Genomic DNA, 28,000 nt, shown 5'->3' with positions numbered 1-28,000 from the left:
AAGAAAATTGCGTGTTCCAGTGCGAAACGCGGGCAACATCGTCCCCCATTCGCAGCACTTCTTCGACGAGCTGACCACCAACGAGCCCGCGGCCTTGGAGCTGGGCTGCGTGGTCAACGACATCCGCCACATCATCGTCTGCGGCCACAGCGACTGCAAGGCCATCAATCTCTTGCACAAGCTGCAGGACGGCGAGTTCGCCTCGCAAGTATGTCGCGTCGCGCCCCAAACCCGCGACTAATCCAGTTTTCCCAAGGATAATCGCAGGATCTCGCCTCTGCGGGCGTGGCTCTGCACGCACGCCTTGACCAGCCTGGAGAAGTTCCAGCAGCTGGAGGTGACCGACTTCGGGAAGCCCTTGATCTTCCAGGCGGAGACTCCGCTGAGAAAATTCGTTGCGTACATAGACCCCGAGAATAGGTTCGCGCTGGAGGACAAGCTGTCGCAGATCAACACTCTGCAGCAGCTGCAGAACATCGCCAGTTACGGGTTCTTGAAGAAGCGCCTGGAGAAGCACCAGCTGCACATTCACGCCCTCTGGTTCGACATCTACACGGGGGAAATTTACTACTTCAGTCGGGGGGCGAAGAGGTTCGTGGTCGTCGACGAGGACAACATCGACAAGCTGATGGGCGAGGTGGGAAAGTACTATTCATGATGGATCCACGTCGAAAATTTTCTAATTTATTTTTGTACGTTTATACATTTTGTACGAATAACAATTTCTGTGATGCTCGATCAACAAAACTGTATTATTGATTAGAGAGATTAAAACCGAACTGATAAACAACAGAAAAGCGCACCGTCGAAATCAATAAAAGCAATGATTCAAAACAACGTTCTTGTCGATTCGATCCGGGAGCTCCGCAAGGGTCCGCTGTGGATTCACCTTTTATTAGTCACACGTTTGTTATATTTCGTTTTTGAACAAGTCGATGGATACACAAGAGACGGTATTTTTGGTGTGGAAAAAAGAAGAGTGAACGAAAATAAAATGTTGTGAAAATGTTACGTTCATAAAGTGTATTTGTAACAAATTATCATAAATATATTGTTATAGAAGAAATAATTAGGTAATATAATATTGCTACACAATCTTGATGGGTGAAAAAAAAATGAACAAGATCGACATCGCATAACAAGACGAGAATGAGAAAGAAAAAAAAATGTAAATATATAACAACGAAAGTAAAGAATGACCGAGTGACGTACGTGTGCACTTACCGAGGATGGAAAGAAAGTTCTAGTTATAATTGATGTTTCTTTTATTGATGTAGCTATCAACAGAGGATGCCCACTGTTCGGATCACACAATCAATCAATCAATCAATATTTTATACAATCACAATGCACTCGGTGCATCAGTCTAATATATTAGGCACAGTGTACAAACAGACAAGGAAAACCAAATGCTATGTTCACCTCACGAAAAAACATGACTGAATCGATAACAAATGCGGCTCGTTATAAAAGTAGCACCTATAAAACACAATATTGTCTCTAATGTACATTTAAATATAACTCTATATTTACGCGATTATTTACAAAAATTTGGTGGAGATGAGAAAGCAATTCGAGAGTCAAGTTTAAACATAGCATTCGCGGGTTTTCTCAGCCTCGCTTTAAACTATTCATCTTTTAACAAATATCTTAATAAAAACTGCACATAGTTCATTTCCTACAAGATTACAAAATTGAAAAACATCAGTAAAACTGTAACGTATACAAACAAACTCGTCACTGTCCGTCAAGAAACGAAACTTTAGCCAATTTGTTTATTTGTCCTGCAGCTCTATTATCACTTTCACAGCTTCAGAGTGTTTGGATAGTTGGGCAATTTCTTCGTGGATCTTCGTCGCGACTCTTCGACGCTCGCAGCTGATTAAAATTAGTCCGGATAAATCAACACTTTGTTTAATTAATTCAACTACCTCGCAACGTTCTTCTAGTTATATATTACAATTTAATTTATTAAAGAGTTCACTCGACAGTAAAATCAAATGAGCACTGCACTACTATATATATTTTTATGATTGCATATCAGCCCGATCCGAAGAGTGGGGGCCACCAAGTTTGTTATTTATTTATTTATACAACTATATTACTAGAATCCATATACCTTTTTAGTTTAAGTCGATATTTAAAAATTCTATTGAAACCCACATGTACAAATTAATTGGGAAAAATTTTTACTTTTTTTTCTTTTTCTTTTAAATAGCAACACCACATAGACCCAGAGGATTCACTCGAAAGATTCTCTTCTCTTAGGCAAATACACATCAATAAACTTAACCGGTCAATATCTCATTCAAAGCAACATGTTATAAGCAAATAATTATCATAATGTTCGTAGAAAAAAATAATATGTATGTATTAAACAGGGAGGGAGGGGGCGTCTAAACTAGAGCAATGCAAAACCATCGGATTAACTAATCTTGATACCGTCTATGTGAAGTATATGAAATAACAAGCTAGTAATAGATTATAACACTACAGTAAAGAGCAGCCATAACAAATGTGTTATTTTTTTCTTTATTCTTTTATATGATGAATATTTTATGTTTAATTGCGTCCGCCTCGGCCTCCGCGACCCCGATTGTTGTCCCCGCGGTCCTGAAACAGAAAACAAAACATCAACGACCATGACACTGTCGCAGGGCTCCCTCCCAGAACCCCCGCGTGAAAAACGCATCACTCTCTTGACTGACGCAATCGCGCTTCCAAAAACCGACAGGCGCGGCGATAAGAACCTCAGCTGCTCGCTCAAAAACGCCAACAAGAAAAGTTCCGAAAAAATCCCTGATAAAACCGAATAACGATAATCGCTTAAGTAAACAACGTTGTCCCACAACTGTCGCGAGTTTCCGCACGATGCAGTCGCTGCGAGACTTCTTTTCGCTGAGGCGCCACAAATCCGACAACGACTTGACGAACAAGCCGTCTCAGAGGTCCTTCCACGGGGGAGGAAGCTTCGGCAACTTGACCGGTCTGCTCCTGTCGAGAAACTTCAAATCGGTGTCTCTCCTCGACACCAAGAACGACGACTCCTTGTTTGGCGCGCCGGCGGGGTCCATCAAGGCGCGCTCCTGCGACGAGGAACTTTGGCGGAGCGGAGAGTCCTCCGCGGACGAACGTTTCGATTTGAGCGAGAACGCCTCCACGCCGCGGAGAAGCCCTCGCCAGGGACGGAGCGGCGAGCTCAAGAGCAACAGGACGAAGAGGACGCGAAACCTCGACGGGGACGACAACTCGGCGAAGAGGGTCAAGACTTGCGAACTCGAGGAACCGGAGACACATTTGGACGGATGTGCCAAAGTCGTAGTGTTGAAACTGGCGCAGGACGAACTGGTGGGGTTGGAGATCCACCCCAAGTGGACCTTCGCGTCTTCCGAGATCGAGGGATACCACATCTCCCGCATCGTGCCCGGATCGGCCGCCCACAAGAGCAACAGCTTCGAAGTGGGCGACGAAATCGTCGAGATAAACGGAATCAAACCGACGCAACTGCCGCACCACACCGACATCAACGACTTCGCAAGGCGAACCGGGACCCTGCACTTGCTCATATCGCGGCCCGACCTGAAGAAAAATGACGTCGTCGCCGGGCCGGAGGCGACTTTCAAAATTCCCACCTGCACGGGCATGCAGAAGTTTACGAGAAAACGACGAGAGCTCTACCACAGCGAGCGGTACTGCGACGTGACGGGACAGCTCTACTTGTCGGTGGGTTTTCGCAAAGGCCCGGGTCTCAAGTCGTTGGGTTTTTCCGTGGTGGGCGGCAGAGACTCGTCCATGGGCATCTACGTGAAGAGCATCTTCGAGGAAGGACAAGCCGCAGATCTGGGGGTTTTACAGGAGGGCGACGAGATCCTGTCGGTGAACAACCGATCGATGAAGGGATTGACTCACGATGAGGCCGTCGGGGTCTTCAAGAGCATCAAGTACGGCGATGTGTTCGTCGAAGCGGTGCGGAAGGACCGGCGAGCCCAGTTTCCACACTCGTTTTAGAAAATTGTTTCACTATTGACCGTTTCGTGTTTATTTATATTTTCGAAATCTCTTATTAAAGTTTGACGCTTTCACAAGACAATGTTCTTGCAAACACAGCAGAATTACTGTCTCTGACCGTACCGGGATAAAGTGAGGTTAGGATTTTCAAATTTTCAATTTAGAAACTTTCACTGTACCAATGCGAAAAATACCCTACTATTCAGTTAAATTAGATGAATTCTCACAGTCTGTAGATGCGCAGACAATTTGTTTTTCCAAAATTATTTAAAACATCCACTATATTTTTTTTAATAATATGTAGGTATTACGTCAGTTGGCCGTGAAAAACAAAAATTGATTTGTACAGCAATAACTGTCATAAATGTCAAATAAACGTAGCTTATTAGTATTACATTTGTAAGTTTGTATTTTAGTTAATTAAAAGAAACTCTTCACCTAAATTAGTCTTATCTCAACTTGTTCTTTGACAGAAGATGAGTCCCTTGGCAAAGCCATCACTTTTTCATGTCAACATTGAATTAACCTAACTAACATATCCAAGACCTGTAAGTATTTTCTTTTATCGTGTTTACACTCGAGCAGTTCATAAATTAAAGTTTAACAGCATACTTAGCAACTTGTTACACTACACTTAAGAGTAAATTATTGTTTATGACTTGACTTCTAACAGAGCCGTTTTACAGTTAGTCTTTTTTACAATCATCACCTAATATTTTTTTTCTAACAACGTAAGAGTACTGTTAAATGGAGAACAAACATTACATTACACAAAACATAACTTTTTTTTTAATCTAACCCGTGAAAACAACTTGAACAGTCATAAAATAACACAGGCCGACAAAATTTGACTTTGTGAATGGGGTTTTAAATAATTTATGTTATTTCATTTATATTAACTCCTTACATAAAGTCACGAACCTTCTCTTTTTTTTTACTACGCAGGGATTGGAAACAAGCAGAAAAAAGAACCTTTTTTATTACATAATTTTTTTCCAGAAGAAAAATCGACCTTAACAACTACCACTGAATGTTGTGTAAACATTTAATGACGCACTTTTTCTTTCTTCTTGAAACCAGCGTTCGTACCCACTTTCATTTTTAAATTCCAAACAAATGTAGTCTGCCAGCATATTTACGTTTCGGCGGCATCGTGCTAACCCATTTCTGTTTCTTCCACATCTTGATAAAACCTTTCACAATACTCTTCGCCGACAGCACCAAGATTTTTAGGCAAAGTAGCCCCAGAGTGAAAAGAAAAAAATCGATTTTTAAACTCACATTTTAATTGCTGGAATTTTTGCAACATTTCTTCGACCAACATGTTACAATCAAGACTCTTCTCTTTGCCAAAACATTTTTTGTTTTGAATGCTGTCCGTACCTCCTTTTTTCGAAGCATTCTCGGTCTCACATTGACTTGTAAATATGTAGCCCGACAAAAATGCCACTTCCAGTTTCGCGTCGGATAATTTATGGAATTTATTACAAAGATACCGAAATCACGCACCTTTTTGTTTAAAACTTTTGTAACTTTTTTCGTGTACTAAATTTGGATGGATATTTTTTGATCCTGGGATTAGGTCAATTCTCTTGTAAACCACGTGCTGTGCTGTCCCATTCACAAAGGAACTGATTAATAAAGAAAAAAAAGATTTATTTCTTCAATTTCGTGATATTTTTAATAATTCTTTTTTGAAGTGATAATTTACATTCTACACTTGTGTCGGCCTGCGTAGTTATTAAATAGGATAATCGTTTCACTTGAAATTTGACAGTTAAGGCCCTTTTTGTTTTTCACGACCGACAGATTCTACGTGCATCTTTAGCTAGGAATCACACTGCACGACCAAGGCCGACCGTCCGCGACCGTCCAGCTACGACCAACGATCGACGAGATCCGCTGCAATGATTTTTGGCATCTGGCATTTATTTGTGGTTATGTGACCTGTCTGCATTATGTAGAAAAGTTGCAAATCACACAACCACCCTCAGCACGTTCCAAGAGATATTTTCTGAGGTTAGCTTGCTGGTGCCTGGTGCTCAACAAATTTTTTGCACATGCGCAGTACGTAAAATAGTCGTCGACCAACGACTGCAGCGACCAAAAACAAAACACGGTCGTTGATAACCGGTCTCGGACGGTCGGTGATGGTCGCTGATCAGTGTGATCCCTGCCTTAGTATTACTGAATCCCCCACTTACTTTATGATGTCCCCCGTGATGGTCATTGCTGCGGTGGCCCCCTTGTCGATGATTATCCCTATCCTGATCCCTGTCGTGATTCCTTCCGCCTCTGTGCTCTCCTCCCCTGTCCCTGTGATCCCTGTTCCCGTGTCCGGCGTCGTGGTTGTCCTTGTGGGGCGGCTGCTTCCTGCTGTCCTCCTCCTCCTGTCTCTTCTCGTAGTGCACGAAATCGTCGAAGATCGACGTCGAATGCCTGTACGAGTGCATGATGCGCAACACTTGCAATCCTTTCGCGTGCGGTACCTCCTGCGTGTCCCTCGAGTTCGTCACCGGCTTGTTCTCGTTGTTCTCTAAACGGATATGGCGCAGTTGCACATTGGGAACGTCCTTAACGTAGATCCAGCGCACTTTGAACTGACCCTTCCACTTGTCCTGCGACCACACCGAGCTGTTCGCGTTGTAGTCCACAGGCGACACCATCTGCGCCATACCGCAGAAATGTCCCGAACCGTTCACTGAAAAGAACAAAAAAACGGCACCGTTGCCCTCGCGCTCGCGGTACGCCTGGTCCAGTCTCTTGTTGCCGTGTTCGGTGCTGCACCAGATCTCGTACTTGATGCTCCTGTGGATGTCGTCCTCCGAGTACGATTTTATCACGAAGAACCTGGCGTTGGGGGCGGTCAGGTCGAACTCGCTCGGGTTGTAGTTGTTCTTGCCTCGCAGCTCGTCCAGCACGGGGTGGGTCGGCGCCTGCGGCGTCACCATCAGCGGCATCGGGCCCCCCGGCGCCGGCATCAGGCCCTGCACCACAACCACCGTCATTTACTCGCAAAACATCCACACGTTTTAATTAATTAAATACATATTTTTTTCCGAACTGAAATGCACAAACACGTCTTACGTGAGCGAGTGCATAATCTTACGAATCTCCAATCCATTTTTTTCCCTTTTTACTACTACTTGTAATGGTGTACACATAACCTCACTTTGAATTAATACCTTCTTACAAATTGGGCACATCTGAAGAGTGGAAATCAAGAACAGAAAGATCAACATCGATCATTTTTCAGAAGCAAAGGCCCCACATCATACAGTGATGAAAAAATAAATTAAAGGGGAGACGATAAATTTGGATGGATGCAAGAAAGTAACAGTTTTCGAGAAATTTCGAGTAAATTAACGCGGAAGGAAGAGATCAGTAGTGTCAACATAACCTCACTTTGGTGTTTGATGGAGAATTCGCCCGTTCAAATTAATAAAACTCTCCTTACTGTGTGCATGTTGGGCATGCTCACCGGCGGCGGCATGTGCGGCTGCATCATCGCCTGGGGCTGGTAGGACTGCATGGGATGTTGGGGCGGTCCGGGTCGTGGGGCGCTAGGAGGTGCCGGTCGCGTCGTCGGCGGACCGGTCCAGCCGGGCCGCACGCTCATCGCCGGCGCTATGGTCTTGGGTGCCGTGTTGTTCACGATGGGCAACTGTGGCGGCGTGCTCTTGTTCGTGTCCCACGTGCCAATGTCCATGTTATGTTTGCCGGGCACTATCGGCCCGGGCGGCATCCCCGGACCCTTCTTTTTCAGTCCTTGGTTTTGTACGGTCAGTTGGGGTTTGGCCGGTTGGCTGGCGATGCTCGCCCAGGTCGTCTTCTTCGCCTGGCCGAGGGGCTCCTTAGACGATTCCGACGACGATTTTATGTCTGAAAGAAGGCGAGTAAGAAACGTGAAGATTGGCGCGTCCGTTTCGGCGACATACTCACGTCTCGGCTAATTAATGTCGTATTGAGACGCGCGGACGTTCGCAAATTAGTGATTAATTAGGGGGACGGCGCTTCGAAAACTTCTAATTACGACAGTACCCGCTCCGTCGAATTGTTCTTTTTTTATCGTGACTTTTTAATTGCAACCGCCATAAATAATCGCTTAATGGGAACGGGTCCGTACACAGCTGCGCCGCATTAAAATTTCGAATGTGATCGATATAAATCAATCGATTAAGGGGAGCAGTGGGGGCGCCGAAACGCTCGATCACAAATTGAGAGCGACCGATGCGGCATTTTTTTTGATCCCCTGTGCTACACCACTTCCTAATTCGGACAAACCTTGCAGTGTGGTGCATCTCCAAATTCTGTATGAAACATATTACAGACAACAAAGTAAATTTGCAGATCCGATAAACGAACGAAATCAATTTTGACAGAAATAGAAAGCTACGAGAATTTTAAAAATTATGTAATCATGCTCTAAAATCCGCAAAAAATAATAAAAGAAGAGATTACAAAACTTGATCCTTGTAACAGGTAATGTTGGTAAAAAGTCAAACATCGCGATTAAAAATTCTTCATTCCCATTCCAAACTTTTTTTTTAACGTCCGTCAAAAAAAATGCAAGTTTTTTTCATTCGTTTGCGTTTATAAAAAATTTTGTATGCAACTCGTTTAGTAATGTATCTTTTTTTACTCGGCGGATTTGCGCACTCACTTCGCTCGAGCGGCAAATTTTCCTTCTCGTAAAAAAAGTATTACTTTACTCACTTGTTGCATAAATAACTATTATGAAACGCTAAAACTTGCAAAGAAGAATATGCACGTCATTTTTTAACGCTAATAAAAATTATTGCAACCGCGATATGTGGAAAATAATCACAATTTTTTAGATTAGTTGGCTAAAATCCAACACATTTTCAGTAAGATATGAAAGACTTCATTCAGCATTTCTCTTCTCCTTCTGATTGTGAATTTACATATTTAGTTAGCCCCTTTCACAATAAGTTTTATTATCCCAATTATTATTTATTAAAATTGTTATATTTTGAATTGAAGAAGGCACATCACTTGTCTTACACAGATGACGCTTCAATCACAAATAAAAATTTGACAATTTTTGAAACAATTTATTGCGACCGCATTTTCGCGTTACTAAAATCTGTGACCCAGGATTACAAATGAAAAATGTGAAGATTATGAATTGTGCTTTCATTTAATTTAAGAATGGATTTATTCTCAAAACACAATCAACTTGAAATAAGAAACAACAACCTATTAAGAACAATTACGTTCCAAAATTAGCCAATTTCTACGAAATAATGTGTTCCAATTAGTACAATGCTGTCATTTTCAGATAATAATAGAATTTCCAAGGAACTTGATTTGTCAACGGCCTCATAAAATTCTGAACGTGGTGCTTACATAACAAAATGGATTTATCTTTTCAAGCAAGAGAGCTGAAGAAAAGCAAAATCCCGTTTGTGAGGCCGAATTATTCAACATTTCATCCCACCATTTACCAAAAAATAATGTTTTATTTATGCGAAAACCACCAAAAAGCGTAACAGAGAAAACATGTATAAAATCTTGTGTCACATGACCAAATAAAAGTGACATCCAAACTAACTGTGAAAAACAAAAGTCATTGTCTTAGCTACATTCTTATTTGAATTATTATTACTGTCATTTATATTTCTTTTTCGATACGCAAAGATTGAACGAATTAGGCTAATACGCCAAGATGTTTTTTTAAATTTCACCTCATAGTAGGCGTTGAAGAGTCGATTGTGAATGCACTATACGGGTTATGGATCACCGATCAGCTGTTTAAATCTGACGTTTTACAAGAGTGGTGCGTTCACATCGACTCTTCACGCCTACTACGAGGTGAAATTTAAAAAAAAACACCCGATAGCTTCGTGGAGAGCCGAAATATCAAAAGTGACGTTTACGACAGATAGATGTCAAATGTCTAATTCTTACCAACTCTCTTAGATACAAATTCATTAGCATTTTCCATTCAATTTGGGTACATGAATCGTTCAAAAAATGTAAATAATTTCGTTACTAGTGTTAACCAATTCGCTCGCTTCCTATTGGCCACATCGCATTGAGCTGGATTAACGTGGCGACTGTCGAATGTTCGATTGTTTTGTCGCTTTTTTTAATGATTGATCAATCGATAACGTAGCCCCACCGGAGGCATTTAAAAGGAAGACGCCAGATAAGCTCGACGATTGATGCGTTTCTTCCTTAATTACGCTGTCAAGTTCGACAGACGTGAGGCCGACCACGTTCGAAACAACCCCACGGGATGTCCCGTTCCTTACCTAGAATTTGCATGGCCTGTTCGACGCTTTTTATCGAATCGGGCATGGCCTGGGTGTACATGTTTGACGGATCCCTGTAGTAGTCTTCGTACTTGCGTTGGCCACCTAACTGACTTCCCCACGTGCTGTAATCGCCGTTGCTGTGGAAGTAGTTGAAAGACGATGGTTGGCCGAACGCCGTCGGAGTGGAAAAAGTCGTCGACGGACCGAACATTCCTTCACATTGGGAGAAGAGGAAAAAAAAAAACATGAAAACACAAGGGATAATCGGTGCACGTGAACTAACCGTCCATCGAGTAGGAATCGTGGGGGTAACCGCTCAGAAACGTCATCGGATCCGTCCCGTTCGACCATGTGCCGTCCCCTACACCGTACGCTTGATATGGGTAAGTCCCTCCGCTCCCGTAGTATCCTTAAAAACAAACAGGGATTATGGGGGGTCGGGAGAGGGGGCGGGCTGACAAGAATGTGCACGACTGGCAACGACTCACTTTTAAAACGTACAAACATCGTTCCGTTTTTCACTTTTTCGCGACGCGAACATAACCTCAATGTTTTTTTCGCAAATTTTAAATTACAGGTACCTGCAATCCAAATTTGCGCGAGGTTCTCCCGTCTGAAGTGGACCGTGTCGACGCTAAATCAAGCGTGATTCGCGCTTTTTACCGCGTCCACTGCAGTCACGTACTTTTATCAGCGTTGCAGTGCACTGAAACCACCACAACATTTGCGGCGATTCGTGCAGACGTTGCGGTGTTCAATTGCTGCAACCGCGCGACGCGCAAGGGAAAAACAGACGGCAATGAATACTTCAGCTGTTACTCAAACTCTGCAGAGTTGAAAGTAGCTTCGAGGCTCAAGAGTGGATCGTTTATTGTTTTCAGTTGTACCTGCCGTGCTCATATTGTACAAATCTGTCGCACTTGAAATGGGGACTGATGGATAGGCTGTGTGAGCGGCCGAATTCTGCTGCTGGGACCTCCATGGTTCGAATTCCTCCGAGCCGCTAGCGCCTTCACCCGCTCCTAGCTGTTCTTTAGGGCCATTGGACACTGCAAATGCCCATTTTCGGTTCGCATTTCGGTCTCCGACTCGGCGGAAATAACCACACACTTACCTTGATTTCCCTGTCCTTTCATCCGCTGTGACATAACCGGCACATGAAAGAGAAATTTTACGATTAATTGCCGTGATCGACGAGGAATTTTATTGGGGATTTGGTGGTGGATTATCTCGGGAAACTGTCAAAATGCTATTTTGATTTTTACCTGATCTGACACGCCTGCTGACATTGACTAGTCTTTTTCTATTGTTTTTCACACTTTAAAGTCAAACAAAAATAACCGACACTATTGCACTAATTTTCCGATTCTTAGCCACTTACACTAAAAACTCTCGATTAATGTTTATTATTAGTTCTTTTTCAGAGGTATTTATAGAAAATAGTCAATCCGTCCAACAATGGCGCTTAGTAACCGCGATTACTGCGCATCGCTACGCGCAGCCAATGGCGGTTAGGAGGCGCTCGCGGCCACGCGCCAAAACGACAACCCGCCAATTTTCAAAACGCCCACACCGAACACACCCCCAAATTAAAAACAAACAAAAACAAATTACACAACACCACCGACATTCTCCACGCTTATTCTCCTTTATTACAAAACACAATCACCATCTCATCAACTCTACAAAATCGACACGATTCAAAACAATCTACCTCACTAATAATAATAACCAAACAATCTTCACCTCTCGAAAAAAAAATTCCGACTTCGAATTAACAACAAACATGTACTTCAGTGCTTCTAGTGTACAGTCTACATCTGATCTATCGCGAAACTGTATTGGTGGTTGCCTACACGGACATTAACTTTATCGCCAAAGCTAAATAATCACACTTGTACTGCAAGTTATCCTCCTCGGAGCTTTATTGGACACAAAACGATATAAAATCACACCATATCACAAAAAAGACGTTCACTTTGACCCAAACCTCGACATGTAAAAATACGTTCTTGTATTTCTTGACGTACAAAAATCATTATTGCTACGCTACTTTATCCTTAGCTTTGTCGATTGCAAAAGACTGAAGTTACCGTAATGTACATATTTATCAGTGAAATAGGGTATATAGAAAGCTCTAAAAAATCGATTTGACTTTTCCGCATCCAAAAACTTGTAGCTTTTGATCGCTTTCCATCGATCTTTCATTTTGGCATAGTTAGGCTCCAGTTCGGTCTCCCTGTCGAGTTCCAAGTCCAAGAGAAAGTGACATCTGTTCAGATTGAAATACACACTCGCCTCTTCTTTGTTTTGGTCGTTGAAGTGGTCGTGTATGACGTAGGTGGCGTTGCTGCCGGACGAGTACGGCGCCGGTAACAAACCTTTGAATTCCGACTGGATAAAGCGCACGTTCCAGTTCTTGTTGGGCAAAAAGAACGACGACGGATATCTGTGCCACTCCTTGCCCAAGCAGACGTTAATTATCGTTCTTTCTGGGACGTTGTTCTCTGCCGGGTATCGATTTAATTCGATGAGCAAGTCTAGGGGGGCGTGGTAGTTTCTGTAGAGGGCGAAAATTCGGGACAAATCTAAAAACAAATTGATACAATTTAATTAGATTTTGACGTTAATCACTCACTCATCGCTCCGGTCACCGCGATCGTTGAAATCATGATGAACATGGTGATGTCTAAATAGTGGGTACCGTGCGGTACCGTCTTTATCACGTTCCAGATGCGGAAACACAATTTTTGAGCGATGTCAACAGTTATGGCGCCACAGAGGCAAATCATGGGGTAGACGGGGAACAAAAATCTTTCCTCTTTGTGAGGTTGCAACATAAACACGGCCAACCACAGGAACAGGGGACTCACGGACAACCAATAAGGGAGGTACAGAGTGCTTTTGTTTTTCATCGGTAAAAAGAAATGACCCAGGAGGATCGCCAAAGGACTCAAGAGAGCCAACACCTGTTGAGAAAAAATAGTTAATTTGGGGTACTTTTGGGTGGCTTGATTTACCCAAATAAAGTTAAAATTGACGAATCCGTTGAAAAGGTAAAACGAGAAGGGTTCGGTCCCGTACAGGTTGGGACCGGCGCCCCCGAATACGTTGTACAGTACGATGTTGAGCGGGGCTATCGTGACACGGCCGAATTGAAACGAGTCGATTAAAATCATCGGCAACAACACCACCGACCCGGCGATGATGGACCAAGCTACGAAATCGACGTACAATTTTCGCCGCACAACCATATCGTAGGCGACGGGAATGCCCAAGAGGGCGGCAAAAGGCCAACCTGCGAACATAATCTGTCGTTGTTGCTTCACTCTGTGAACAGTTTTACCTAGAAGGGAACCCAAAGCGATGAAAAAAATCGCCAGCGGGTACCGCTGCTGCCACCACGCTGCGCACGCAGCGGCGAAAGTGTACATGGCGAAACTGCTCGGTAAAAATGCGGTGCTCGAGACAAACATCCCCGCCGAGAAAATTTGAAACGACAAACACACTCTTCCTATGTGCACCCCAAATTCTCGACACACAGCCCTGCACAATCGATTAATTCGCGAAATCTCGACTTTGCTTCCAACTCACTTGTAAAAGTAGACTTCCGTTAGGGCGCAAACCAAGCCCAACAAACACCTGATGAAATAGAACATCAACAAAGGGTTTGGTTGGAGTAGTTTGTGGTAAATGAAAGCAGGAGCTGCATGGCACATCAAGTAGGTGTAGGATCGCAACGCAAACTGTGGACTGTACTCCCAGGTTTGTAGCCCCTTTCCGAAAACTACAAACTCAATGTTTAGGTGCGGAGTCGCGGGGGTGGCGAGTACTGACCTAGGTAGTGCATCGGTTCCCAATAGTTGTACGTCTCGTCGCAGTCCGAGATGTGCGACCAAATCGCCGCACAGAATCTCGCCGAAAGCAAAGCTTTGAAGGCCGTGTCGCCTCCGGGGTAGACGAGGCCGCCGCTGTTTTCATTCTTACTACAAAAACATGCACAATGGGGTGGCAGATGTAACCTCACTTTTACCTGGGAGGAGGTTTCGAGGCCTTCTTGTGAGAGTCCTTGCGCGAATCCTTCCGTGGTTGTTGAGAGGCATTCTGTCGCAACCTGAACGAGGGCTGACTTCGCACCATTAGCCTCAGATTTACACAAAACACGGGATTGTTTTTATCGGTGCTATCGCTCCATTTGACAGTTTCGACCACAGAACACCCAATATAAGAACTGATTTCCCTATGTTAAAGGTTGGCAACACAAAATACAGCGATCCTGGTAGTCCAGTGGCAAACTAAATGACCGCGGGAAAAATTTGAACGCAACCGTCTTTATAATGCTCCCTTTTTAAGGTATAAGTTTTTTTAGTTGTCAAGATATTAAAGTGAAAAAAGTAAATTTGGTTTAAAAACCAAATATACTTTTTCACTTTAAAATCTTAACAATTTTAATAGCAGGAAAATAAAATTAAATACAAATATATTTATTAACTATATATTGAACGAAAAAATGACACAAATAAGAAAAAAATTTAACAAGATAAAATTTGTAAATCCTACAAAAACATTAAAAGCTAAAAACAAGAAAAAAATGTAAAAATTCAACAAACAAAATATTATTCACTTGAAAAAAGTAAAAAACAAATCTAGAAATTTCACTGTCTTGAGAATGTGAGGAAGGTTTTTGATGAAAACATTTGCAAACCGCAGTCGATGTTGTAGCCTGATAATATGAACATTCTACAAATTTTTCATCTTGGATTACAACACTCGACATTTTGTGAATTGTTTATAACAATAATAATAGACTTGTTCCCGCTACGGGTGCACTATCGCAGCGTGAAGCGCCGGATACCATTTACCTGTTAACAGGCTCGGCCGATGTTATGCATTCGAACAAGTTCCGACTTCAGCAGGCTGAAGCGTGAACTTGTAAGTTCATCCAAAATATAAAAACAAAAATACTACAAAACCGCAAATCGACAAAACAAACAAGAAAAAAATAAAACAAGATATAATTCTAAAAATTCAACAAAACAAGATAAAATTCTAAAAATTCAACAAAAACAAATAGAAAACAAAATAGCATTCATGAAAAAGTAAAAAACAAAACAAGATAAAATTCTATAAACCCAACAAAAAAATACAGTCTATAATTGATATAATAAAACAAGGCTAACGAATCACACAAATCACAGCACTATTTTTTCAGTCTCTTCATTTTTCTTTGGTGGCCCTCAGATACCGCGGAAAACTTGTCTTTGTCCCTGCAATATTTATAAATTAGAAAAGTGGTACACTTATCTAAAATTAAATTAAAACAGTTGTGTTCCACGCAATGTATTTGCCCAAAATCGACCTTTTGTTTAAATGAACTTTTGAAAGTGTTTTCCAGATTTCTCTGAAAACCACACTTATCAAGAAATTCATATAAACAGTGGTGTATATTTTGAACAAATCCCATTACATGGTCACTAGCATATGTCAGCCTCTGAGAGTTGTCCACTTCTTTAAAAGTAGTCAGGAGATGACGTGGAGTTGCAGCTTTGGAAAATAAAATATTCCGGCAATTATCACAATCAGGAGTGTCAATATTTTTCAACACCCAGCCTGCAACATACGCAAGACCTTGAGTATCTTCAACAGGAAGATCCTCAAATTCTGGGGAGATGAAATCCACTGACACTTCCGTCTGCGACAATTGCTCCTGCGTCTCCGTCGAAGTATCTCCTGAAAATTTCAACAAAGTGACCAAATCATCCAACGGCGTGCAATTGTCGTCTTCACAGTTTCTGTCAACACCTTTTGGTGAAGCCAAGCTGTTAACTACAACAGTTTTTAAGGCTGCTGTAAACTGGTGACAAGTAGGGTTGGTGTTAGCTGCGCCATGTTGACGGATGCTGGAAAATAGATTCTCCAATGGATCTTGATTAAATGAACGTAGATTCAAATAATCAAAACCATTCCCATCTTTGAGTGTATCCCACAGAAAAATAATTGATCGGATCGTTGTCTGCCAACCGCGGACAAACGAATACCGATTCGAAAGATCGGCATCCGTGTCCAAATCAATTAGTTTCCAGTTGTTCAACTCTGTCAATAATTTTTTCCAAAAGTCCAAATGAGGTGAATTTCGCGACAAAGCACATCTAAAGCGTTTATGGTCAACCGGCTTACTATTTCCACTATTCAATGAATCGAACAAATCGTCAACTTTCTGAACAAATTCCGCTGTGAAAATGGCCTCGGCAGGCAGTACACCCAAGGTGGTCAACGTTTCCATAGCACTAGCCATGGAGCTGCTGAGTTGGGCTGCAGCAACCTTCACCTTCATTTTCATGTAGGAATCGTTTTTGAGATTAAAATGAGGTTGTTTTAATTTAGGCAAAGATTTGAAAGTTTTTTGCTGGTCAAAATTAAAGACAGACTCAATGTGGTGGAATCTGGCCCATTTGTGAGGAGCAAATTGGATTTTACATTTCAACAATGCATTCCGCGTATTCTTTAAGAGATGAGGAACATCGAAAATGGTCACAATTGGCTTGTCCTTAACAAAGAAATAATAGGAACTTTGGCGGGGATGACGCTGATCACAAAGTTCCCTCAAGGCAGCGCAATTCGTTGGCCCTTGATCACAAACAGTGGCCAATACGTTTAATCCGATACCTTGAAGCTGTGAAATTATTTCTTTGATAAGGAACTTCAAATTGGCCGTTTGAATAGTTTTCGAAGTGAAATAATAGGCAATTACTTGTTTCCATTGCTTCCTGACTCCTCGAACCATAAAAACAAGTGCATGGTTGGCTGCCTTGTTTGTTCGTCCTAAATGACCAATATCTTCAAACCCACTTAAATATTGCTGTACACGCTCATAGTGAAAGCCTTGGCAAAGTGAAATTTCATCAAATAATAACGTACAATTACTATCGGCTTGATTCATTTTACTGATTTGACTCCGCAGATGTTCCAAAATTACGCTATTGACACCAGTGTCAAACGGAATTTTAGCCAAAATTGCCTTGAGAGATCTGGACGAGGGTAATTGAAAATAAACTTGCAAATACCTATACAATCGTGGACTTCTTTTATACAAAGATAAAGCAAAGGCTTTATCCTGCTCAGTCCATCTGCGTGCCGTTGGTTTGACATTAGCATTTCGAAGTTGAGAATTGATAAATTCTTTAGTAACAAAATTTACATTTTCATCAATAAATTCAAACTTCCCTTCATTGTATAAGTTTTGCAAAATTGTTACTTTACTCCTCTCCTTTTCTAATAATTTTGAAAGTTTAACAAGCCTTGACTTAACATTGCGATGTGCTTTGTACATCGTTGATTTTCTAGGTGTTAATTCTTTCTGTCTCAAACCAATTTTACTCAAAATACTGTCCTTGCTGTTGCCCTCCAAAAACGCGAATTTACCCGTGTTTGTCAAAACTTCACTCTCACCTGTTCTACAATAATTATGATCTTGAAGATCAACACTGGAAATGCCCATTATTTCACAATCTTGAGAATGTGAGGAAGGTTTTTGGTCGAAACATTTGCAAACCGCGGTCGATGTTGTAGCTTGATGACATGAACATTCTACAGATGTTTCATCTTGCATTACACTCTCAGAAAAAGGAAGCTCTTCCAAAAGTACAAAATTTCCATTTGCAGAATGTTCATAGAGTTTTGGTACAGAACCCGTGTTTAAACGCTCCTTTCTCTCATTCACAAAACTACTAGCCTCAAAATGATCCTCACAAATTTTCCAGTGTTCAACGTTTTGAACCTCATCTATTTCACAAGCATCCTTCCAAAGTTGGTTTTGGTGAGCATCTTTGGGAAATGTGAAGAAGTGCTTGTTGACAAAGCCTGCAGAAACATTAACGTAATACCAGTTGTTACATCCTGGATATTTACAAGAATACTTCTTTCGGCCAACAACTTCCATGACTGATGTATGCAAGGACCAAAGACAAATCAAAGATTAAAATAAAAACTTTCTACTTATCTTAAATAATGATGTGTGGATCTATACACCATTCCTTGCTCCACGGCCCTGCAGAAACGAGTCAAATCTGAAATTAAATTTAAAAAAAAAAATTATTAACTTGGCGTCGAAAAATTTGCCAAGCGTGCTCACCAAACCATAACCACACAAGAATGCGCGGGAATGTCGCAGGTGCTAATTCGCAAACTCACAAGATGACAAGAATGACATTTGCCTGCGCGGTCTATTCAAAATTTCCCCCCTCGCTCCACGCTCCGCCGGTGGCACCCACACTTTTTACGCTGCCATTTTACCAATACCAGTTTCACCCCCCTGGTTTCGACAGCTGTAATTATGCAACTCACAATGCAGACAATGCAAGTTTAATTGTTAAAAGGGTCGAGACACTCTGAAAAAATAAAGAAAAGATGAACGGCTACAATGTCTTCATTTTCAAATAATAACACGACATTTATTGGAAAAACTTTATTGCATTTTAAGCATCAGACGAATTGTCAATGTTTGACATTAATCACGTGACCGTGCAATCCCAACTTTAAATTAAAATTGCACTTTTCAAATGTTAGATTTAAAACATCTTGCAATCTTGCATGTACCAAAAACATCGCAAAACTAGTATTAAAATATGCCATACATAATAAGTATTTCAGTTTTATCAGTGTTCTTTCGTTAATCGATCTTTCCCAATAACATAGTTGGCATAGTAAAAACAAAATAGTAACAATCGTTGTTGATTCTCCACCATCTTATATTGTGTTTTAATTGTTGAAAAACATTGCATTACGTCCGAAGAATGGATTCTTGCGGTTCATCTTCTAACACTACCGGCTTGCAAAGAGTGGCGATAAAAGATTTGATGCCGGACATGGACAATATCCTCGTCGTGGCTTTAATGATCGGCAAGCAGAGACCCCGCAAATTTGCCGACAAGAACAAGGAAAGCTCACAGTTTAGGGCTGTTTGGAACTTCACTTTGAGAGACTCGCCCCGAGACTACATCAATGTGACTTACTGGGGCGGCAGCGACGAGGTTTGCGCGGCTAGCGACAAATTCTACACCGGAGACGTAGGTGAGCAATTTTGCGCTCGTTTTACAGAACCAATCTTGATCCGTATCGAATTCAGTCGAAATAAGAAACCCCAGGATCAACATTCGTAAGTTCAACGATGCTGGGGAGCAATACAGACCCGTGGTGACGTCACCCTACTCTCTCACCCTGAACGAGTACTCCGAAATTGTGCCCCACAGCGGAGACACCTTCTCTCTGATGAAGTTGCTCAGTATTCCCACTAAACCTCTAGCGGGGTTCGTGCCGATTCGCGACATCCACAACGAGGGCGCCAACATGAAGGGTGAGTTTTTCGATTACTTCGTCGACTTTTATTGTTGATCGTTTAGAACGTTTCATCGATATTTTGGGGGCCGTGAGAAGTATCGGTACCATTCGAAACGTCAACACAAGGACCGGACAAGACGCCCAAGTGCGCGAAGTTCTCCTTTTTGACCACACCAGTCCTGGGTTGAAGCTAACAATTTGGGATACTGATGTGATAACAAGGTAGTTGCTTATCGTGAATCGTGGGAAGTTTTCTGCAGAGTTTTGATGTAGGGCTGGTAACTGGAAACCGCGCACCACGATTCTCTTCATCACGGAGGCGCGAGTGGAGTGGTCAAATTTTCTAAAGGCTTATTCGGCCTCTCTGACCAATCGCTCGATTGTTACCGAAAATCCAATCGGACAGGAGGCTCTGGCTCTGGCAAATTATGCCAAAACTGCCCCCATTGAGACTACGGATATATTGAACCAGTTCATCACTACTTTACCTGATCGTGAGATTTACTCATTTTTATCGTTCCATTAAATCGAAGATAATTTTCAGCTGAATCCATCCAGAACGTGATGTGCGTGCAACAAGTCTACAGCAAAATTAAGAGTTTTATGGAAGAAAACACCGCCGATAGACAGTTAACTGCCTTGATGTTTGTCTTCGTCAGTCAGCTGGATTTGGATGGACTGTTGCCCACCACAAGCGTTAAGTGGTAAGTAGTTGCCGAAAAAATTGAAAAACCCAATAACTGTCTTAATTTCAGTTCTAACTGTAAAACTTGGGTGAAAAACTCGTCGTCAACTTGCCAGAACTCAGACTGTCCGGCATCTTTTGGGATAGGTTCTCCCGACTTAGACATCTCTTTTGACATAAGAGTGAATTTATCCGACCACACCGGAACCCTCGTCAACTGCAGACTATCGGGGGCCTCTGCCGAACAAGTACTCAACTGCACTGTAAGTCACCCGGACGCTGGTTTCCTGCATGACCGAGCGCAATTCTAGGTGCAGCAGTTCATGAGAATGAGCGACGAGGAAAAATGCGCGTTAAAATGGAAGTTTCTGATGGAAAGATGTGCCGTCAGGATCATGGTGTCGGTGCTGAACACCCGCAGGCCCGTGGTCTCCATTATAAGCTGTTCGAAAGCCGACCCCATCGAAATGGCGCAACGAATTCCGATCTGCTGAGCCGCAAGTAAACACAACAAATGAACTGCACGACTTTATTTACTCGTTCATTCGTACATTTAGTTTGTTTTAAATGCAGTGTGGACAAGAAAGACTGATCACGCCTCTAGAAAAATATTTGATTGGTGCTCTTCGAGATCTAATCCACGTTTCAGTTTGATTAGTTAAGTAAAATAAAGCGATCCATGTTTCCCAACAAATTCTCTTAAACTTCTGATTGGAATGATAAATGATTTAACAAAATAAAAAAAATTACAACAATTAAAATACTAGTCAATTATAATACACAATTGTTTTACCATTCGCCTATAAATAGTCTTTTTATTAAGATACTTTCATTTTGCCTTCGCCGCACACCCAAAGGCATGTTCTGTCGACGAGGTACGAAAAGAAGAAGTCTGCGAACAACACTTGCAACAGGATGATTCGAAACTGTAACAAATTCGGTCAGAAGGGAGGATTTTCGCCGGGAGAAACTCACATCTGGTGGAAAATCGATGATCTCGAACTGCGCGGCTAACTCAGGTACGATTCCCAAAGTTAAAGCGAGGACGGTGCCGCCCGATCCCAAAACGCTGTAAAGCAACGCCTTGTTCTGTTTCAGACTCTCCATGTACGGGTTGCCCTGAAATTTCGAAAACTGTTAAATCTCACCGCAACTCTCCCGATTCTTACTCTGTAGTTAATGGCAAAGGTGGCTATCTGCAGCGCCATCGATATAATGTACACCGTACTATTTACAATGTTCGGCTCGAACAACTCGTCTTCTTCCTCTTCGGTCAGCTCTGTAAACGGGTCGGTGGAATTCGATTGTTTTTCATCCCTAAATCACACAATCAGACGAGCACAAAAACGACTTACACAACTTACATTGGGGACCTGAGTTTCGCTTGTTGCACGAGAAAAATCAAACAGAGGAAGTGTACGGCAAATTGAAGAAGTACAGTCGCGATCGTGTACAAATTAAATATGTTGGGTAGAGGTCGCTGCTTCGATAAGGTTTTCAGCGGCTGTAATTCGTCGATTAGACTTTATATTTGCGCTTTGAGGGCACAAGCGAGTACCTTTGACCTTGATATGAATAAGAAGCACGCTGCCAAGAGAAGGCCCTGCAGCGTCGCTTGCATGTCTCTCAATTTGATCCCATCCAAGTACAGCACCGACTGGGTGTACGCCAAGATGAGGGCGTTCAACGCCAAGATCTTGAACATTTGGAGTGTCGTAACCAGGGTGCACCGACCTTGCTTGATAATATGACAGACTAAAAATAAAAAGGTGTGTAAAAAATTGTCGAAAAACATTTTGGAATCGTGAAGTAAGTAAAAAGTTGAGTCGTACAACGACTAGTACGCTTCGCATTTAACTTTTTTCTAGATAAATCTATCAACCAATAATGCATTTTGTTTACTCACTGCACATGATCGAAGATAGTTTGCTGGTGAACGGTGAAGCTATGCTCGCGTCTCCCAGCTTGACGATCTGCGTCTCCTCCAACTCCTTCATCATCCTGTTCAAGTTCGCCTGCAGCTTCTCCCTCTGATCGGCGGCCCTCACGTGGTTGCTCTTATTTTTGACCGCCTGCATCTCCTTCAGCTTCTTCTCCTTCTCCTTTTCGATCTTCTCCCTGAACTCCCTGACGTCGGCGCTCTTCTCCGGAGCGTTGGCCAAGATGGCCACCCCCACGTCGGCGTGTTTCAACGCGCCGACGTCGTTGGTGCCGTCGCCGCACATCAGAGCCGTGTACCCGAGACTCTTCATCTGAACGACGACGAACTCCTTCTGTTTTGGCGCGAACCGGGCGAACACCTTGATGTGGGGCAGGATCAAGTTGAGGAAGGCGCCGAAGTGTTGTCTCAAGTAGGTGAGGGCGTCTCCCGTTATGCACAGGTCGTACTTCTTTATCAGGGTCTTGTAGTCGTACTCCAGGGGCAAGTGCTCGCTCTGGTCGATCGACTCCCAGACCCACTCGTCGGGATTCTCGGTCAGGTTCAAGGTGGTCTTGGTGGTGATTTTCAATTCTTTGGCCACGTGACATGCGGTCAAGGGGTTGTCGCCTGTGATCATGACGACGCAGTGGGAGGCGTTCTGCAGCTCTTTGATGACGTTCTTGGAGTCGGTTTTCAAGGGGCAGGAGATTATGACGAATCCCGCGAATTTCAGATCTTTCTCCACGGTTTCTCTGGTTTGTTCTCTCAGTTCTTGGGTGTTCAACTTGCCGATTTCTTTCCAACCTAAGGCGAGGACTCGAGCGCCTCGTCTCGACAGTTCCAGGTAGACCTCGTCGTATTTTTCCGAGACGTCGGAAAACATTCCCCTCAAGGTTTCGGGGGCGCCTTTGACAGTCGCGATGTAAACAGTCTCGGTGGAACCCATCGGGTTGTACCCGGCGATCACCGACATACGTTTCAAAGCCGACGAGAAGTGGTACCTGTGGAACACTTTCAAACCTGGGGACTTCCCCCGCTTCGGTATGACCGCGTCCGCTTTGGTCAAGTTCCAGTCGATGGCGGTCAGGGTGGCTTTCTCGAGGGGATCCCCGACCATGCCGTCGTCCAGTTGGACCAGCGAGTGACACGTGGCCAAAACTTGGACAGACTCTGTCGGTACTTCACCGATCGGAGTCACCGTTGAGTCCTTCTTGGCCAAGGCTATCCCCTCGACGACCAAATTGTCGCTGGTCAAAGTCCCGGTCTTGTCGAAACAGCAGATGTCTACTTTGCCGGCGAACGGGATACGGAAGGGTTCGGTGCAGAAAACCCCCAGCTTGGACAGCGCCAAGAGGGACGTGTTCACCGCCAGTGACAGTTCAATTGGCAGTTCCGGCGGGATGACGGACGTCAAGATCAGCGTACACTCCAGGAACAGCTTGTAGCGGTTTCTGTTGGGATCCTCGCAGCCCTTGTTCCACACGTACGCCGCCGCGGCGATTGCGAATATCAACAAGAACATGATGAACCCGAAGGTCTCTTTGTTGTTGGCGGTGACCCTCTTCACCCCGAACAAAATCGTGCGCAAGAGTTTGCCTTGGGAGGTGTTAAAACCCGTACGGAGGACGTAAGCGACGCAGCCGTTGTCTTGGGGCCGCAATCCGGTCGTGGCCTTGGTGGGTGGAGTGTGCTGCACCACTTTCGTACCCCCGAAGAGGACGTGAAGTTTACCGTCGGCGTCCGGATCGAGCTCTTTGCTCATCTCGAAGTTTTCGATCGCCTCTTTCATCTGGGGCACCGACTCGCCCGTAAGCATGCTTTCGTCGACGATGCACGAGCCTCTCAACAGCAGCACGTCGCAAGGTACCAAATTATCTTTCTGCGACCGCGTTATGGAGATCACGTCTCCGGGGATGAGCTCGTCGGTCGGTATCGACCTCCACTTCCTGTTCCTGTACACTAGGATGCAGTACGGCTTGTTTCCCATTTTCCTGATTTCGGCCATGTTTCGCAGTTGTTGTTGCACCAAGGTGCACTCGAACATCACCAGCATGACAAGGGTGAAGATCGAGTAGTACCAGTACTTGTCCAGGCACCACAAGCCGACGCAGAACACTTGGAACACGAAGAACGGAGCGGTGGCTCTTTCCTTGAACAGTTCCATGAATTCCGGGACGACCATGTCGAGGTGGTTCTTGTGGTAGAGCTGTTCGGCCTGTTGGATGTCTTCTTCTTCTTGGTAGCCTTTCCATGACATGTACTCTGAGTATTGCTTGTGGATGGGAAATTCGAGGCCGCGGAAGGTTTTCTTCTCGGAGTCCCATAAGTACTTGGTTTTTTGGAAGATGAACCACGTGTCAGACTTTCCGTCCTAGAAAAATTAAAACAATCTCCTCCAAAATTTGAAAATTTTTCTTTATTGTCACAGTCGCCTTTTTGTTTTCACAATTCCGTCAATGTTTAACCAAAATTCTATTTCCATCGAAGACCCCAGAAGACATTTGAGTTTTTTGCCTCTTACAGAAAATTTTAAATAAACTTGAACTTGAACTTAATTTTAATTTTACCAAAATAACAACATGACATGTTGATCGTGAGTCACTTTAAAAACAACACATTTATACTCTCCAATAGAGGTTGATTACTTTTTTTATTCTATTTCTTTGAAATATTATTTTTATTAACAGAATTCAGAGTGTCGCTGAAAAAAATGCAAGTTGCTATGGCTATGACTTTCAGAGGAAATAACACGTGTTCAATTGAAAAGTTCATCAAATTGGCTTTGATCTTAGTCGCTATCTTTGTCTAACCAACTTAATTTACGATCTTGTTGTCTTTTAAAAAATAAAGTCAAAGGCAACTTGATGAACATTTCAATTGAACACTTGTTACGTATCTCCATTTTTAATTTATGTAAAAAAATAAAAAAAAGATGCAGAATAATATATATTTATAAAATAAAATGCTACAATTTTTTATACACTCTCGTAACTCTTAATAAGTTATAAAAATCAATAACAGAAAAGTGGACGATTATCTCTGGGAAAATATTTGATTAAAAAATTGTATTACATACTTTGTCGCCGACAAACATTCATTTCAAAAACAATTTTCTATTCATGAATAATTAGAGTTTTATTAATCACCAGGTACATTTTGATGAACGTTAAACCCACTTTATTTATAGAATTGAACACAAGCAACTTGATTCGTCAATTATTAAAACGCTAATTAATTAATTGTCACTTAAATATTGCAACTTCCTATTAGACAATCAGCATTGTACTAAAATGTTACATAATTAATTAATTTTACCGGAAATTTGTAGCAAACAACGATCGATAGTGAATTAAATACTCGATTGAGTTGCAGCAAACCTTGTTCATTGTTTGTCCTGAATTTTTTTTTATTTGAAGAAATTTTTAAAATAAAAAAACGTTATAAACAGAGTGCTACTAAAGTGTTGTTGGCATTTGTTTCATGTTATTGTTGGATCTATCTATTCTCGTGTCAAAAATGGATTACTCCCTAGAATTCGAACTTTTAGGGAAATAACGTTTTTCATGTTGTGTGTAACTAGAATTTTCAAAAGTTATTTTGAATGCCTAAGGTTGGTTACTTTGAATTGAGAGATTAAATCCAAATAAATATGCCGCCAGTAACCAAAATTGATTGTGAAACGAAAAATCATCTATTACTTAGCAAGAAATTAGTCATTTGCAACTGTTACAATTAATTTGCTGTCTTACATTTTTGGGATATCTTTTGTTTGTCACCAGAAACCACATAGCCTCCAACCTAACCAAATTTATGGCAACCTAAAGTTGACTCAAGTTGCAAAAAACCAATTTGGATTTGCAACAGCAATTTTATGGCATTAGTCGTTTGAAATTACTTTAAAACTGTACTTATATGGAAAATATTCAATCCAAACTATGATTTTCAGGTCCCTTTGTGCCTTTATTTGGTTCAAAAATATTGAAAAAATGCTGTTGCAAATGACAAGTGGTTTTTTGCAACTTGAGTCGACTATAGTAACGAATATCCATAAATCCTAGGGAGTAATCCATTTTTGACACGAGAATAGCTCAGACAAAAATTAGATTTTTTCGGCCTCCGTCTAAAAACACTGATGTTTCATTCGTCTAAATCGTCTGGAAACTAGCATTTCCCTGCCTAGGCAAGAAAATCGAAACAGGAATTTTTAATGAAAGATTTTAGGTTGGCAGCACAAAATGTCAATGTCATGTGGAATTTTTGTACAATTTTTTAAGTGTAAAATATTAATGTGGGGCAAATTTGTATCCTTTATCGCAACTATACACTGTGTATAGCAGTAGAGGCCGAGGGGGTACCAAGCGACGTCTTATAGTATTAGTAATAACAGAGAGGACGACGACGGTTTTGAATATTTGATTGACTTTGGTCGTGACTGTCGCTTCTTGGATCCTTTATGTTGCCAATGAAAGAAAAATAAATTCCCCATTCGGTAATTTTTTAACAAAAATTATTATTTTTTGCTTTAAATAAATTGTCGGCCGAAAAATTTTTGTGTATTACACCGCTAGAAAATGTTTTGCAAGTGCTCGCACTAGTGCCGCCTCGGCTGGCGCCTCTGCTCCACAAACCTTGCTTGCACTTGCAAAATAGCATTTTCTAGCCTTGTGATACAAATGACTATTAATGCAGTATTTTCAATCACTTAGGACTGAAATGGTTATTAGCAATTAGTATCTTGAAGTAACAAATAAGCACTTTGGTAAACGTTATAGCCCTTTTCAAACACACAACATAATGGAATAGTAATTTATTTCAAGATAGTTAATGTTAAGTACCACAACAACGATGTTCATTTGTCATAAACATAAGAACAACATAAATTTCAGTTTTTAGATCAGTATTTATGTAACTGAAATTTACTTTCATATTTATTACAAAAACAGATGCTAGTATAAAAAATAAACTTGTACAATTTAAAAGACGGTTAGCTGCAGTATGTAAATTATGAATATTTTTTTGGGAAAAGCAAATTTTTTGCATTAAAACGTCTGGGGCCTGTGGGCGTCATATTTACACAAAAGTTATGTAAATAATTATTTTATGAACGTGGCGTGTCAAACAAATCGCTTAAATATTATGAAATATACCGCGTGATCAATGAAAAAAAGCGTACGTTACGGCAAAAAACCACATAAAGTGTACCACAAACCAGACAAATCTAGTTTTTCTAATGAATATAAATTAAAATCGTCACTTACTCTGCCGTGTTGGAGACGGACGAGCTCCGACGAGCCGTTGTTGGCCGTCGGCACCACTTTGACCACAGTGGCCTTTGAAGGATCTCTTTCCTGAAACGAATCACTGACAGTGTTGTCTTCGAACCTTATCTCAGAGGAGTCACCTTTCGACATGTAAAAAAGCAGTTAACGTGGACCGACCAGTAGCATGCTAAACAACACAGAATTTGTGCACAACCTATCGCGGCTAGACCCACGAAACCCCCCTCGTAGTATTCCAAAAACCCATATATACCACACCACACGTAAATCCATCCAGTATAAATTAATATAAACGGTAAAACGTACAAATGAAACAAAGTCCCTTTTTGAGTGTACAACGAGACGGATTGGACCAAATCATCCAGTTTTGTGGTCACACTCATCGTTTTCGATTAATTTTTTGAAGATGATTCGGCCGACTGACACATATGTGAGAAATTTTTGACAGATTTGGCAGGACGCAGGATTTTGTCAACACTGGCTAGAGGCA

The 28,000-nt window shown here is 42.1% G+C and overlaps 6 protein-coding genes across 14 annotated transcripts in view; 3 read left to right on the top strand and 3 right to left on the bottom strand.

The window, feature by feature from the left end:
• The window catches only part of CAHbeta (carbonic anhydrase beta), a 1,469-nt gene extending 400 nt beyond the window's left edge, over positions 1–1,069 (top strand). The window contains exons 3-4 of one of the 3 annotated variants that reach the window (XM_069047140.1): positions 21–208; positions 257–1,069. In XM_069047140.1, the coding sequence (XP_068903241.1) occupies positions 21–208; positions 257–658 (590 nt within the window). In that variant the 3' untranslated portion in view covers positions 659–1,069. Of the gene's footprint in view, positions 1–20 lie in introns of all 3 variants that reach the window. The other 2 variants (XM_069047142.1, XM_069047141.1) reach the window with 2 other exon arrangements.
• hdm (hold'em) overlaps positions 1–21,071 on the top strand; it is a 24,100-nt gene extending 3,029 nt beyond the window's left edge. The window contains exons 2-8 of the mRNA XM_069047133.1: positions 19,081–19,358; positions 19,414–19,641; positions 19,688–19,847; positions 19,899–20,119; positions 20,170–20,329; positions 20,381–20,573; positions 20,622–21,071. Of these exons, the coding sequence (XP_068903234.1) occupies positions 19,082–19,358; positions 19,414–19,641; positions 19,688–19,847; positions 19,899–20,119; positions 20,170–20,329; positions 20,381–20,573; positions 20,622–20,804 (1,422 nt within the window). The 5' untranslated portion in view covers position 19,081 and the 3' untranslated portion in view covers positions 20,805–21,071. The remainder of the gene's footprint in view (positions 1–19,080; positions 19,359–19,413; positions 19,642–19,687; positions 19,848–19,898; positions 20,120–20,169; positions 20,330–20,380; positions 20,574–20,621) is intronic.
• Positions 1,248–12,046, bottom strand: Ythdf (YTH domain-containing family protein). Of its 5 annotated transcripts, none has more exons than XM_069047123.1 (8): positions 11,555–12,046; positions 11,404–11,428; positions 11,177–11,338; positions 10,573–10,698; positions 10,287–10,502; positions 7,466–7,890; positions 6,213–6,995; positions 1,248–2,613 (listed from the first exon to the last, which is right to left on the bottom strand). In XM_069047123.1, exons 1-8 carry the CDS (start codon positions 11,576–11,578, stop codon positions 2,563–2,565), a joined length of 1,812 nt encoding a protein of 603 aa, XP_068903224.1. In that variant the 5' UTR covers positions 11,579–12,046; the 3' UTR covers positions 1,248–2,562. The 5 variants fall into 5 exon arrangements, with proteins under 5 accessions (XP_068903224.1, XP_068903228.1, XP_068903229.1 ...); XM_069047127.1 differs by having other exon boundaries at positions 7,490–7,890; XM_069047128.1 differs by having other exon boundaries at positions 11,210–11,338.
• LOC138130581 (disks large homolog 1-like) lies at positions 2,872–4,451 on the top strand. Its single transcript, XM_069047136.1, has one exon. The coding sequence runs from the start codon at positions 2,872–2,874 to the stop codon at positions 4,006–4,008; it is 1,137 nt and encodes a 378-aa protein (XP_068903237.1). The 3' UTR covers positions 4,009–4,451.
• Alg9 (alpha-1,2-mannosyltransferase Alg9) lies at positions 12,191–14,495 on the bottom strand. The gene is made up of 7 exons (XM_069047130.1): positions 14,323–14,495; positions 14,127–14,275; positions 13,884–14,076; positions 13,636–13,835; positions 13,310–13,587; positions 12,928–13,258; positions 12,191–12,877 (listed from the first exon to the last, which is right to left on the bottom strand). The coding sequence occupies exons 1-7, from the start codon at positions 14,427–14,429 to the stop codon at positions 12,339–12,341; spliced, it is 1,797 nt and encodes a 598-aa protein (XP_068903231.1). The 5' UTR covers positions 14,430–14,495; the 3' UTR covers positions 12,191–12,338.
• Positions 20,826–28,000, bottom strand: LOC138130572 (endoplasmic reticulum transmembrane helix translocase). 3 transcript variants are annotated; one of them, XM_069047122.1, is made up of 9 exons: positions 27,633–28,000; positions 27,490–27,579; positions 22,217–24,602; positions 21,869–22,065; positions 21,675–21,814; positions 21,480–21,627; positions 21,286–21,429; positions 21,104–21,236; positions 20,826–21,017 (listed from the first exon to the last, which is right to left on the bottom strand). In XM_069047122.1, the coding sequence occupies exons 1-8, from the start codon at positions 27,891–27,893 to the stop codon at positions 21,129–21,131; spliced, it is 3,474 nt and encodes a 1,157-aa protein (XP_068903223.1). In that variant the 5' UTR covers positions 27,894–28,000; the 3' UTR covers positions 20,826–21,017; positions 21,104–21,128. The 3 variants fall into 3 exon arrangements, with proteins under 3 accessions (XP_068903223.1, XP_068903222.1, XP_068903221.1); XM_069047121.1 differs by having other exon boundaries at positions 20,826–21,014; XM_069047120.1 differs by having other exon boundaries at positions 20,826–21,236.

This window comes from Tenebrio molitor, chromosome 5 (assembly GCF_963966145.1).
Source record: "Tenebrio molitor chromosome 5, icTenMoli1.1, whole genome shotgun sequence".
Taxonomy (NCBI): Eukaryota; Metazoa; Arthropoda; class Insecta; order Coleoptera; family Tenebrionidae; genus Tenebrio; species Tenebrio molitor.
The sequence above is the reverse complement of the archived record's forward strand: the minus strand, read 5'-3'. Positions and strand labels throughout refer to the sequence as shown.

What these genes read in the sequence shown, in the direction of transcription:
- LOC138130581 (XM_069047136.1), top strand. Translation starts at nt 2,872, where the DNA reads ATGCAGTCGCTGCGAGACTTCTTTTCGCTGAGGCGCCACAAATCCGAC.
- Ythdf (XM_069047123.1), bottom strand. Translation starts at nt 11,578, where the DNA reads ATGTCAGCAGGCGTGTCAGATCAG. An exon ending in CAGCAGGCGTGTCAGATCAG is followed by an intron (nt 11,429 to 11,554) that starts GTAAAAATCAAA and finishes GTTATGTCACAG; the next exon opens with CGGATGAAAGGACAGGGAAA. An exon ending in GCATGCCCAACATGCACACA is followed by an intron (nt 6,996 to 7,465) that starts GTAAGGAGAGTT and finishes GTTGTGGTGCAG; the next exon opens with GGCCTGATGCCGGCGCCGGG.
- Alg9 (XM_069047130.1), bottom strand. Translation starts at nt 14,429, where the DNA reads ATGGTGCGAAGTCAGCCCTCGTTCAGGTTGCGACAGAATGCCTCTCAA. An exon ending in CGCTTTGGGTTCCCTTCTAG is followed by an intron (nt 13,588 to 13,635) that starts GTAAAACTGTTC and finishes TTATGTTCGCAG; the next exon opens with GTTGGCCTTTTGCCGCCCTC. An exon ending in TCAATTTTAACTTTATTTGG is followed by an intron (nt 13,259 to 13,309) that starts GTAAATCAAGCC and finishes TTTTCTCAACAG; the next exon opens with GTGTTGGCTCTCTTGAGTCC.
- LOC138130572 (XM_069047120.1), bottom strand. Translation starts at nt 27,893, where the DNA reads ATGAGTGTGACCACAAAACTGGATGATTTGGTCCAATCCGTCTCGTTG. An exon ending in GCGAAACTCAGGTCCCCAAT is followed by an intron (nt 21,628 to 21,674) that starts GTAAGTTGTGTA and finishes TGTGTGATTTAG; the next exon opens with GGATGAAAAACAATCGAATT. An exon ending in CCTTTGCCATTAACTACAGA is followed by an intron (nt 21,430 to 21,479) that starts GTAAGAATCGGG and finishes TCGAAATTTCAG; the next exon opens with GGCAACCCGTACATGGAGAG.